The 13136-nt window shown below is 36.5% G+C and overlaps 1 protein-coding gene across 2 annotated transcripts in view; it reads left to right on the top strand.

Annotated features, from left to right (window-relative positions):
- LOC100746969 (myosin-I heavy chain) overlaps positions 1 to 11922 on the top strand; it is a 45730-nt gene extending 33808 nt beyond the window's left edge. The window contains exons 4-16 of one of the 2 annotated variants that reach the window (XM_012384485.3): positions 1696 to 1948; positions 3391 to 3725; positions 4338 to 4820; positions 5370 to 6270; positions 6351 to 6603; positions 6735 to 6770; positions 6996 to 8058; positions 8132 to 8721; positions 8844 to 9033; positions 9119 to 10565; positions 10649 to 10926; positions 11010 to 11459; positions 11596 to 11922. In XM_012384485.3, the coding sequence (XP_012239908.1) occupies positions 1696 to 1948; positions 3391 to 3725; positions 4338 to 4820; positions 5370 to 6270; positions 6351 to 6603; positions 6735 to 6770; positions 6996 to 8058; positions 8132 to 8721; positions 8844 to 9033; positions 9119 to 10565; positions 10649 to 10926; positions 11010 to 11459; positions 11596 to 11811 (6495 nt within the window). In that variant the 3' untranslated portion in view covers positions 11812 to 11922. The remainder of the gene's footprint in view (positions 1 to 1695; positions 1949 to 3390; positions 3726 to 4337; positions 4821 to 5369; positions 6271 to 6350; positions 6604 to 6734; positions 6771 to 6995; positions 8059 to 8131; positions 8722 to 8843; positions 9034 to 9118; positions 10566 to 10648; positions 10927 to 11009; positions 11460 to 11595) is intronic. The other variant, XM_003488757.4, reaches the window with a different exon arrangement.
- Positions 11923 to 13136: the final 1214 nt, after the last annotated feature.

Below are 13136 nucleotides of genomic sequence, written 5' to 3'. Positions count from 1 at the left end.
TTGTTAATTTATTTTTTTTTTTTTTTTTTTGTTTTTGTTTTTTTTTTTTTTTTTTTTTTTTTTATTTTTTTTTTTTTTATTTATAAAAAAAAAAAAAAAAAAAAAAAACGACAGTATCGTATATTAAATTTATAAATTGCATTTAAGAAAAAATTGTATTATAATGGAAAACAGGATTCTGTTTGAAAAAATAACGAATGTAGGCAGAAATCATATACTGGAAGCGTTAAATAAAGTAGATTTCACGAGCACAGTAGGGAACATTTTACGAGCCACGTAAAGGCGAAGCGTTAATCTGTGATCCGTTTGAAATCGAACTATTGATGTACATACCTTTTAGAACCGTGATATGGTCTCCCAAGGGAACCAGCAAATGAAAGGGGCCGAATGGAACTCGGTCGTGGAATGTCCTATCAAATGACGTTTGCAATTAATCGGGTTACCAGGGTTGTCCAGAGCCCAGCTATCGCTCTTAATTCAAACCTTCTATTGGATCATCGGAATCTGTTTGTCGTGTCCGATGCGTTCCAAACGGTAATTAAGGCTAATGAACTATATCGCAGATTTTTTGCCATGAAGAAAGGACATTTATAATTAAAATAATTGGAATTCAAGAAATTTCTGTACTGAGATTTTTTCTACGTCGAAGCTAGATAAAATAATGGCGACCGCGTTACGGATTTTTATGTAAATTTATATTTCTATAAGCAGAATTAATGAAATATAAAAATATTGTAAGTATTTGGATGTTGCGTATACTTTTGCAAACTAATTTTTGTCATAAATATTTGACGAATGTAGAAGTATAAAATATTTGTTAAATGTAGCAAATTGTATTTTTCAAAATTGCACTGTTTGATTTTTATCCGCTGTATCTTAACTAAAGTAGCAGTATTGATATTTAAATAACCTTGCAACGTTAAAATTTACATCTTTTCGCCATTGTGACAAGTTCTTGTTTGTACATCGACTGTTACATACAGTACGTATGCATTCCTCGTGGATATGACATGTACATTTCAAGCTCAGATAGATAGTCTTATTGACAAGTCGACCAAAGTTCTTCCACGCCGGAAATAGAGTTGTCTGCGTACGTCTTCCTTCCCCTACCTCATCACGCACCACCCCAAACTATTCCAACTGTCGTAATAACATTGTAAAACTAAAGATGGCATTGCTGTTTCTCCCAGACTCTATAAAAGTCCAACCAATCTTACACTGTTTCATACAAATAACGTGTTGAAAATGACAACGTGAGTTCGCGCTCGCCATCCATGTGCAGACGCGCTAGTTACAATAAATAGTAACTAGAAAATAGTTCTAGATATAATCGATAGATGTAATCGATAGGTTTAACATGTTCTTTTGTTTTTATCCCTAGACCATGTAAGAAAGTGCAATAAAGGTTTTTCAGCTCAGAACGGTGTGATAGATTTATTCAAAGAATCCTATCTCTAACATAACAGGTACAAAGTTAAAGTAATCCTTTCAAAAAAAATAATTATTTAATAAAAACGTATGCAAATAAATTTATAAAATTTTGCCGTTTGTAAAAATGCAGGGTAGTCTATTCTCAACATCTTTTTTTTTTTACGAATAACACAGTTGATTCTGTTTTATTGAAAACGATAAAATTTTTATTGGAAAAGGAAAGTTTAGTCTTCGTTAAATCATATTGAAATTTTTGATTTGTAGGAGTACGTGAATCGATATCATGGACAGAAGATGGGCTCTCTGGAGCCACACGTATTCGCGTTGGCGGAAGCAGCGTACAGGTCTCTCCAGGACACGGAGAGCAATCAATCCTGCGTGATATCGGGAGAAAGTGGCGCTGGCAAGACGGAAACCACGAAATTCATCTTGCAATACCTTTGCTCGGTGACCAGCAATGTGGACACATGGGTGGAACAACAAATTCTAGAGGCGAACACCATCCTCGAAGCTTTCGGTAATTAACTTATTCCCCTTAATAACTAGTTTCGTCGCCGTTGATTATATTTTCTAACAGTTTACGGCCTGTCCTTAATTTTCTAGGAATTTTTCGCCTGTCACGCCAACACGAAAGCTTTGTCTCTTATAAAAATAATTAAAAGCTAATTACATCTCTCTTTTCTTCTTTTTTTTTTTTTTTGTTAATAATGGAAAGTTACCTTATATTAAATTAGAACTAATTAATATCCCAGGATCTTTGTAAAGTTTAAAAATAACCAGTTACAAAATATCAATTGCAAAATACAAACAACATTATAGAAGTTAGAATTATTTATTAATTGAGGAGTTAATCTGGAGAAAAGGATCTATGATAAATATACGTGAAGGTGTCAAGTGTGTTTTCTAATAAAATATTACACGAATTATTATGGAATTTCTCAATTATTACGAATATTACAAAATCAGAATTAACAATTCTGTCGCAATTTTTCCTCTTAGAAGCACTTTTCTCAAGAAATTTCTCAGTCGTTGGTTATTAAATATTATTTCCAGTAATTAAGAAAAAATTGCATGTTTTACTTTCTTTCAATTGGAAACTTTGAAAATGATTTCGAATAAAAAGAAATGGAAGGGCTTCGTTGAAAGCATAGATTTGTCGCGAAATTGTTTGCTGGATACTTTTCATAAAAGTCGCCGAAGAAAAGGCAAGCCTTTTTTCTCGAGGTTTTCTCTTGTTCCAAAGGCAACGCTCGAAAATAGAAACGGGAAGACTTTTATGAAATGGATCGATGAACGTTATTCCTAATGGCATTTAAAAATAAAGGGGATTCATTACTCGGAGTCAAGAGGCCGAGATCGAGTCAGGTGTGAAATGTAAAAGCGCGAGGGGTAGAAACTGGGTCACGAGAGGCAAAAGATTTAAGGGGGTATCATAAAAATTGTACCGTTTACTTTTGTATCTCGGCAAAATGCGCTACCAAACACTGCAGGAATACTTCGTTGTGAAAATGTTTTCTGTCGTCGCGTTTTATTCTATCAATATTAAAAGGCTAGACTTTCTCCTATAACTGTCTCACACTGATTTAAAATTTACAAATAATTATTTCTGTATATATATCTCATGTTTATTTATTTTTTAAATTTCTTATCTTTTCTTTAATCGCTCTTCACAATGGGTATATGAAAATTGTCCTAAATTTGACATTTTATCAAGTTTAGTATTTTAATACCACAAAATATGATTATCCTATATTTAATATTTTACAGAGTTTAATCATTCAAAACTACAGAATGTGATTATTCTAAATTTGATAATTTATGAAATTTAATATTTTCGAACTACAGACTAAAATCATCCAAAATTTAATATATTAAATAATTATCCTATAATGTCTTTATATATTGTAGTCTTTCTTTACGAGAATATAATTATTTTCATTTTCAAAAAATATTATACAGGAAACGCGAAGACAGTAAGGAACGACAACAGCTCCCGGTTTGGCAAGTTTATGCAGGTGTGCTTCGACAGTAAGTGGATGATCAAGGGCTGTATCATCCAAGATTACTTGCTTGAGCAGAGCCGTATAACTTTTCAAAGTAGCGGAGAAAGGAATTACCATGTGTTCTATCAGCTGGTCGAAGCTGGAACCAGAGACGAGGAATTCGCGGAACAATATAAACTGATGCCAGCAAGCCACTACAAGTATTTGAATCAGTCTGGTTGTGTGAAGATCGATGGAATCTCCGACTGCAAGAAACTCGATGCTCTTAGGCTTGCGTTTAACGTGCTACAGGTAATTAGTCGGTACACACAGGGTGGTATCATCAAAGGATATGATTTATTGGTGTTAATAGTTTGTACAAACAGTTCCATATAGATGAAAAGTTAAGAATTTCTCTGCTTAATTCTCTCAGAATAGAATTTACGTTCAGTCTGTCAGAAAATTATTTTTTACTCGTTATTAATGATAGAATATTTATTTATAATATGAGCAATAGAAAATTTATCATAACAGTCTAGAATTCTTTGATGTTTTCTTCTATTAGTCAAACAAATAATTAGAACAATTACTTTTAAACAAAGTAAGCAGTTCAAATATTTATTAAATATTTGTTTTCCGTTAAAATACATAATTAGTACATCTCTTATTTTTATGACAGTAATAATTTAATTTTCTTATTATTACATTTATAACTGTATTATCGTCATTTTTTCTGATTGTTATAACAATTTAAATATTTGAATAACTAAAGAACATCCTAAAACCTTAAAATACGTGTAATACATTCCCATATAATATTTCTTTTTGTTATTTCATTTCTCCTTCTTCCCTCTACAAATTGCTTCAGTAACGAGGACTTATTTTATCCTTAGCCGCGACTGACTGGCACTTTCGTTTTTGTAGGTCGCGCCGGAAATGTGCGAGGGTATTTTCAGAGTCCTGTCTGCCATTCTTTGGTTGGGCAATTTGAGCTTCGAGGACGTGGATGGCGAAAGATGCGAACTAACTAAAGAAGACCTTGACATCGTTGGTACGGTTGCTCCTTTGCTCGGGCTGCAGGTTGAGGATCTCACCAAAGTGGTGCTTATACGACAGATAAACGTCCGCGGAAATATCACCGAGATACCATTGAAGGTTCAAGAAGCCCGTGAAAACAGGCATGCGATGGCAAAAGCATTGTACTCGAGAACGTTCGCCTGGTTAATCAATCATATAAACAATTGCACGAATCCTGGCCAGGACAGCTCCAGATTTCTTGGTGTTTTGGATATATTTGGCTTCGAGAACTTTGCCGTCAACAGCTTCGAGCAACTGTGTATCAATTACACGAACGAGAAGCTGCATAAGTTTTTCAATCACTACGTGTTCGCGCTGGAACAGGAACTAGTAAGTCGTTTCTAAGCTTTCTTGTTTTCCTATATACTTAGTCAGCTGTGTGACACGATTAACGATCGTGTCACATGATAGGGTGAGATAATGGGTTTGTTACGTAACCGTTAAGGTAACATTATATTGACCTCGATGTCAAAGGTGCAGTAAGATAATTCAGTTGAATTCTTAGGAATTTTTTATCTGTAATATTTAACATTAAACTGAAGATATATTAGATGTAGGTTTCTGAGAACGTGAGTTTCTGTAGGGTTTAAAATTAACTAGTTCCAAACTTCACTAGATGCCAGTCGTCTTTCTGTATTAATTGAATTGAATACTTCTATATTTTTTCATGTAATACTTAGAAATACACCACAAAGATATATTATACATGTTACCTAGTTTCAAGTTATCTACTCAAATGCATGTAATACATTGTCATTAACACTTCACCTGAATATAGTCGAGGGTTAATGATAAAAATAAACTGGTTGCAAAGTTGACTAGTTGACACTTGTCCTTCCATGTCGGCTGTCGTAACACGTGAAACGTTTTGAATTTCAGTATCGACAGGAAGAGATCCAATACTCCCATATCACCTTCACTGACAACACCATGTGCCTGGAATTAATCGAGAAACCTCCACGATGTGTTCTTAAATTACTGACCGAGCAGTGCCATATGCCGAAAGGCTCGGACCTAGCTTACCTGACCAATTTGCATGCAGAATTCGAGAATCATCCTTGCTACGTGAAAGGAGACGATAGGCGAAAATGGGAGAAAGAATTTGGAGTGAAACACTACGCTGGATGCGTTACTTACGCAGTCGAAGGATTTGTCGATAAGAATCGAGATGTACAACAAGATGTGTTCTTCGATTTCATGTCTAGGAGCACAAATGAATTTGTTCAAGAAATCACAGTTTATCAGGATCTTCTGGGATGCACGGTAGCTCGTGCAAGTGGAAATGCAACTACCATGTCTCGTGGAACATCCAAGGGAAAACCAACCCTCTGTGATTCCTTCAGACATCAATTGCAGGCTCTGGTCGATGTTCTTCAAGCTACCACACCCTGGTACGCTAGATGCATCAAGCCAAATATGCAAAAAGTGTCGAATCACTATGACGAGAAGCTGGTTCTGGACCAGCTGAAATATTTAGGCATGTTAGATATTATTAGAATCAGGAAGGAAGGCTTTCCTATACACATGCCCTTCCACGACTTTATAGCGAGATATCGTTGTTTAGATAAAGCACGTTTATCACGTTCTTATAACGAGAAAGAGGCTGTTAGGTGCTTAATCAGTAGTCAGGGTATCCCTGAAACTGAATGGCAAATAGGCAAAACTAAAGTGTTTTTAAGAAGCTATGTACACGAGCCACTGGAAGATTGTAGAAATCAAATGGTTACCAGTAACGCTATGATGATACAGAAAATATGGAGAGGCTACGTAGTTCGACGAGGTAAGTTATTTTCAATTTTAATTTTTCATAATATATTTCTTATCTTATTTTTGAACTAAAGAGAATTTGAATTTTTCCAGAGTATAAACGCGTGAGAGACGCTGCACTGAAAGTGCAACATGCATACCGAGGCTGGAAACTGAGAATAATGTTCATCAGAAAACGAAGAGCAGCCATTGTGATACAGAGTCATCTGCGTGGCGTATTCGCAAGGGAGGTTGCGGCTGCTTTGAGAGAAATGAGACGAGTAGACGAAGAGATGAGGAAGAGGGAGAGATTGGAAGAGGAGAGAAGATTGATGGAGGATAAGAAGGCTCTGGAAGAAAGTCAAAGGTATAACGATATATTATCTTAAAACTGTATGATAAAAGGACGTCTATTCCAGTATACAAACTGCCGTGACGATCATATAGGACTGTTGTTCGTTTGTGTGTTAATAGTATGTCCATTTGTGTCCTTTATAGCGCACAGTACAATGGTATTGTCGGGATGGAACCCGGGTAAGTTCGTATGACGTGTCGGTAGTTCGAATGGCGAATTAAAAATCCTTACGGCATGACGAGAATTCACTAAGAATAATTGCTTTTAACATAGATGCAGCGTTTAGTACCACAAAATACATACACATACACCGGCACCTGGCTAATTTGTGCGCTTAAGAAATTAAAATACTTGCATTGAATTTTATTTCGCTATTTTCATATATGTGCTATTCCATTTTACAGAAAAGCGCAAGAAGAGATCGCTGCATTGTCGCAGATGGCGGAGCAAATGAATTCTAAAATGGCTGCCTCAGATTTGCAGTCTGTAGACTTGGACAATCTATTTTCATTTTTATCCGACGTGCAATCGACGAAGGGTAATCAGATAATTGAAGAAATTGGTGAACAAATGGATGCATTGGTCGAAGACCTCGATGTGGAACTGGAGACTGTAATTCAGCAAGAAATGGAGTTAAATTCAAAAGCGGAATCTAAAGCAAATACTCCAAATGGGCAAGAAGCTACCTCGCCATTGCAACAATCATCACAGCAGCAGCAGCAACAGCAAAGGATACCTTGTCCAAACACTGGCAAACTCGGTCAGCCGAGTCTTCCAGAGCCCACTGAACCTCCTCCACCTCCGCCACCTCCTGCTTCAGCTTTAACGATGAACGGTGGCGATTCCTCTATTGATAATGGAGAGCCTATCTACGAGTCTGTTTTACCTCGTGAAGAGAACAGTCCTAGCAGTCCAATTTTAGTCAATGGAAATTCTGGATCATTAGTTAACGGTGAATCCTGTGGTTCACCTCCACCTGCACCAAATAACAAAGTCATTAAAGAACCGATTGCTGGTAGCCCTCCATCGAGACCGGAATCTAGAAACTCAAATAGTCTCCATTTATTGCACCATAATCACCACCAACCGGTACCACAACAGCAACAGAATGGTCATGATCAACAACAACAGCAGGTGCAGCAATCTCAACAACCACCTGTGGAGAGAGAACAGAGACGCAAATGCAGAGTGGAGCGTAAACTTCAAGAATTGGAGGACAAGAAAGAGCCTGATAACGAAGTTACTTATCATGATATCGTAGAATTTGCGCAAAATTATTTCAATAGCCACGAAAGATCACCCGAGGGTACAATCATGGCTACGCTCACTAGAAAATCACGTGGCAAGAGCGTAGAATTCATCCCAAAGTATGAAATGGTTACCTACTACAAAGGTTCTACTATACCGAATTCTCACATTCATATGTACGACCCTGATAACGTTAATGTGGCTTGTTCTGTCTTCAGGGTAAGTAATTATTTGTACAGATTATTTTCTTTGTTAATTAACATTGAAAGTAATGTTTTTTCTTAATCTTTAGGATCTTTGTAAGTATATAAGAGGAGAGATGAAACTAGATCAGGAAATTGCAACTATTCAAAGTATAATAGGTTATGGTATTGAGCGTGAAGAATTAAGAGATGAAATTTTCGTCCAATGTATGCGACAAGCAACTAACAATCCTAACCCAGAATGGGCTGAACGAGTCTGGTTATTGCTCTGTTTGGCTATAGTTGCTTTTCAACCTAGTAAACTACTGTACAAGTATTTCGTGTCTTTCTTGCGAAAGAATTTGGCTCTCGAGGGCAAACTACGGCAATACGTTCAGTGGTGCGTGGATAATTGTAAAAATATGAAAGTTTCCTGTAGACAACATCCACCGTCGACGGTAGAGATTGCGGCTATGAGGCGACTAGGCACGATAGTTTGTCGATTCTTCTTTTTGGATGGAAGAACTAAAGCAATCGATGTGCATCCAACTGATACTGCTTCCGATGCTGTTGCTAAGTTAGGTGAAAAATTGGGTCTCAGGTCTTTAGAAGGTTGGGCAATTTACCAAAGTAGACCGGATGGCGAAGAACATGTTCGAGCGCATGATTATCTATATGATGTTATAGCTGCTTGGGAAATGTAAATTTTCATTGATTACTATTATCGATTAATAAACTACGAATATTTATGCAGTTATATCAAAGTTCATTATACTTAATTTTACATTGATAACTTGTCTTATTATATTTTACTTTTTTCAGGAAACAATGCAAATTAAACACAGCACAATCAACATTTTCAACACTTCGTCGTGGAAATAATGCTACTTTAGGGAGTGGCGATAATCGATTCGTTTTCAAACGAAGGCTTTTCCGAAATACCCGAGAAATATCCCAAGATCCCGTCGAGGTGAACATGCTGTACGCTCAAGCTGTATATAACGTTGTGAAGGTAAACTAGAGAGGGAAAAAATCAAATTATTGATCTTATCTTGTTTCTTGTAAACGTCCTATTCTCTCTTTTGTCATTTTTTCAGTGCGACGATTTCCCGGTATCGGAAAAGGTCGCGCTCCAATTGGCGGGCTTACAAGCGCAAGTCGCCTTGGGCGATCCAAAAGATAACGATCGGCTGGATTACTACAGCGAGGTGGATAGTTTTTTGCCTTATCGAATCAGCCGTGCTCGAGGCGACGATGTTTGGGTGCCAATCATAGCGCAGGCACACAGACAGTATGGCGCCGGTCGCAAAGAATTGGCAGCCAAGGTGTTGTATTTATCTTGCGTGATGCAATACCCTCTCTACGGTACGACTATGTTCAACGTAACTTATCGTGGTTATTGGTCGTATGGCAATCAACTAATCTTGGGTATAAACTGCGATGGATTGATGCTGATCAAGCCGGATGATAAATTTGTCTTATCGGAGTATCGTTATCAGGATGTGGAAAGCATCATGCTAGACCCAAGTGACTCTTTCATAACACTGTCTCTTCTACGTCACAATCCCGACAGCTCGCACAAGTGTTTTGTTTTTGAAACGCCACAGAAGAACGAGATAGGTAGTCTGATCGTTAGTTACTGTCCAGCATTGGCAGGCTGGATCACGGAAAACGAGGTTCCTACTAAGAAGCTCAAGTGTATTACCAACGAGGATCGTATTAGGCTCTATCATAACTTAGTCAATTGCCGAAGAACACTAGTGGACGCGGAGATATTGAGAAAACCTCAAGACTCTGGTGGTGGTTTTCTAAGAAACACTTTGCGAAGATTGTCTAAGCACAAGATAGAGAAACTTAGGCAAGAACATGGTAGCGCGACTGATCATGGTGAAACCTATAAAGGATTTCCTTATGCCTATTGGGCATTCAGCAGACAAACTATACCTCAGAGTCTCTCAAAACTACCCGATCCGGATGAACAGATGGCTCTTAGTGTATTCCAATTAATTTTAACTTACGCTGGATTAGGACAAAACGGAGATACGGTTCGTAGGGTAGAAGATGAACACGTAAACTTGATACAAACCGTGATGGAACGTTGTATAAGAAAGGAGAATCTCTTAGGTGAACTGTATCTTCAATTGATTAAACAAACGACAGATCACCCTGATCCTAATAGTCGAGTCAATCTCAGGCATTGGGCGTTACTTTCTTTGGCCTGTTCAGTTATTCTACCTCCACAGAAAGTAATTCGAAAGTATCTGATAGCGCATTTGAAACGATGCGCTAGTGATTACGTTACGGAGGAGGGAAAATACGCCAGATTTGCTGAAAAGTGCCTTTACAAGACGCAGGGCACGAGAAGAAGACAATGGCCGCCGAGCAGAGAAGAAATAATGTGCACGATTAATCGCAGGCCTATTTATGCGAGATTCCATTTCATGGATGGACAATATCATGCTGTTGAATTTCATCCTTCAGCAACAGCTAGAGACGTTATGGAGATTATCAAGACTAAGATTGGTTTAGAAGAAACTGCCATGGGTAATCGAAGTTAAATTAAATTTGTTATTTCTTTTAATTGTTAAATGGCTTGTAAATATTTATAATTCAATTGGGATTTATAGGTTATGCCATTTATGAAGTCTTAGGACCGACCGAAAGAGCATTGATACCAGAAGAAAAGATTGCCGATGTGATGTCGAAATGGGAGCGTTACAGAACGGCGAACGCACAACAGAATCAATCGCAAAGAAAGCACGCACATCATTTCTTCTTATTTAAGAAACATTTGTTCCTTGATCAGTACATGAATCTCGATGATCCGGTGGAGAAAGAGTTACTTTATCATCAAGTACTGCATGATTTACGCGCTGATCGATTTCCTATTACTGAGAAAGAAGCTGTAAATAATTATTCTTTTTTTATTATCCGTTAAAATCCAATAAATTATGGTATAGATTATCTAAATTTATAATCTGTTTTTAGATGATGCTGACAGCGTTACAAGCGCAATTAGAACTAGGTGATTGTGAAGACGCTGTATCGGATCACGATTACCGAACTATATCAAGTCACTGCCTTCCACCAAGACTGGTTCCAAGTTTATGCATTGAAGGAGTACTTCAACACCATCAATCACTACGTGGAATGACACCGCCCGAAGCGAAGAAGGCGTTCCTGAATTTAATTCAATCGTGGCCGCTTCATAGGGCTACGATATTCGATGTCATGCAATCATTTACTTCGAATTGGCCACGTGTTCTGTGGTTGGCCGTCGACCAGCAAGGTCTTCACCTTTTGGAGCATCGTTCCAGAAACACTCTCTGTACCTACGAATATAGCAGTATTCTCAGTTATAGTCCAGCTGTTAGTTGTTTGATGATTATCACTGGTACTGATAAGAAGCAGAGCAAAGTTATCCTTACGACATCTCAGGTAATTCTTTTTGTTTAAGAATTCATATTATAGTGCACAAATTTTATATTGAATAATAATTATTTTTAGAGTGTTAAAACATTTTCTTTAACTGCGTAATTATTATTTACTGATATTACCATCATTTCATTTGCAGGCACACCAAATTGCGAACTTAATTCGCGAATACATGGATGTTCTTCAATCACCACCGGAAGTACCGAAAAGAGAATCGGCAATAGCCCAACAAATAGCGCAGCAACCGATTCAACAACCATCGACAAATCTTACGGCTCCTGCCGGTGGTCGTAAATCTCGACCCGCTTCGGTATTACACAGAGGTGCTCCAGTGATACAATCGCAAGCTAGTTAAAAAGTTAGGTAACTTATTAGATGCGATACTTCTCCTCAACCTCATACCTTAATCTTTATCTCACACACACACACATATACACGTATATACATATATGTATAATATATATATGTATATATATATATATATATATATACATATATATATTATACATATATGTATATACGTGTATATGTGTGTGTGTGTGAGATAAAGATTAAGGTATGAGGTTGAGGAGAAGTATCGCATCTAATAAGTTACCTATATATATATATATATATATATATACACACACACACACACACACATCTTTATTCCTTTATTATACTTATTTAACATACATTTAATTTAATTTTAACTACAATTTTAATTCATTTCAATTTACATAATTCTATATTACTTATTCATTAATTCGTTTTTATATTCTTTCGATATCTCTATTCGAATTTATTATTTAATTAGTGTGAATTAAACAATATAGTTTCAGTATCAGGTTGTAGCGAGAAAATGTCTCTATAGTTATTAATGCTTTATCGGCAAGGCCTATAAGGCGACGAATAAAGTCTCGTCGCGACGAGACAGCACTAGCCTAGAAATACTTCTTTCTTCCAGTATTTATTCGATTAGCTTAGAGCTCGAGAGACATTACAAGAAAATAGCTGCTGCCGCGGAGAGAGTAGATTAGAGAATGGATCAACAAATAACTGCCATTTTACGATTTACAAAAAAACAAGTAATTAGAAAGCTGTCGAAGACTTCTATTTCTATTTTGTCAGTCATTGTCGTTGCCTTTTTTACGAGCGATTGTCAATGTTTTTTATACAGTGTTTTTTGCAGAATAATATGACACAAGATTAAGAAAGTCGATGATTATCGAATCAACCATTAAATTTTAATGCGATCAACGGTATTACATTTTTGGCATATCATTTTTTGTATCGTTCGACGAAGGGTGATTGGATACTTTTTATATCTATTTTAATTAATATCAGAGACGACCAATTTATTGATTTTATACTTTCAATTCTGTCTCTCTTGTTAATCACTCTATTCAACGATACAATAATATACAAGATTCCATAATATTGCAATCGATGTTAACGTTTCAAATGTTAATCTTGCGCAAAATTTAAATACGATTATATACGTATTATATTTAGACGCAATATTTCACGTAAAATTTTACTCGACGTATATTAATTAATAATACAAAGATATCGTGGTGCCTCGTTAACTGACCACAGAGTTTGCTTCGTTAAATGGCCAACATTATGACTATCAGCTATTACACAGGTAAAATAAATAAATGTGTCAGATCATTTGTATCACATCAGATTTCAATAGAA

Source organism: Bombus impatiens, unplaced genomic scaffold (genome assembly GCF_000188095.3).
Source record: "Bombus impatiens unplaced genomic scaffold, BIMP_2.2 scf_0263, whole genome shotgun sequence".
NCBI lineage: Eukaryota > Metazoa > Arthropoda > Insecta > Hymenoptera > Apidae > Bombus > Bombus impatiens.
This window is presented reverse-complemented; position numbering and strand designations above follow the sequence as displayed.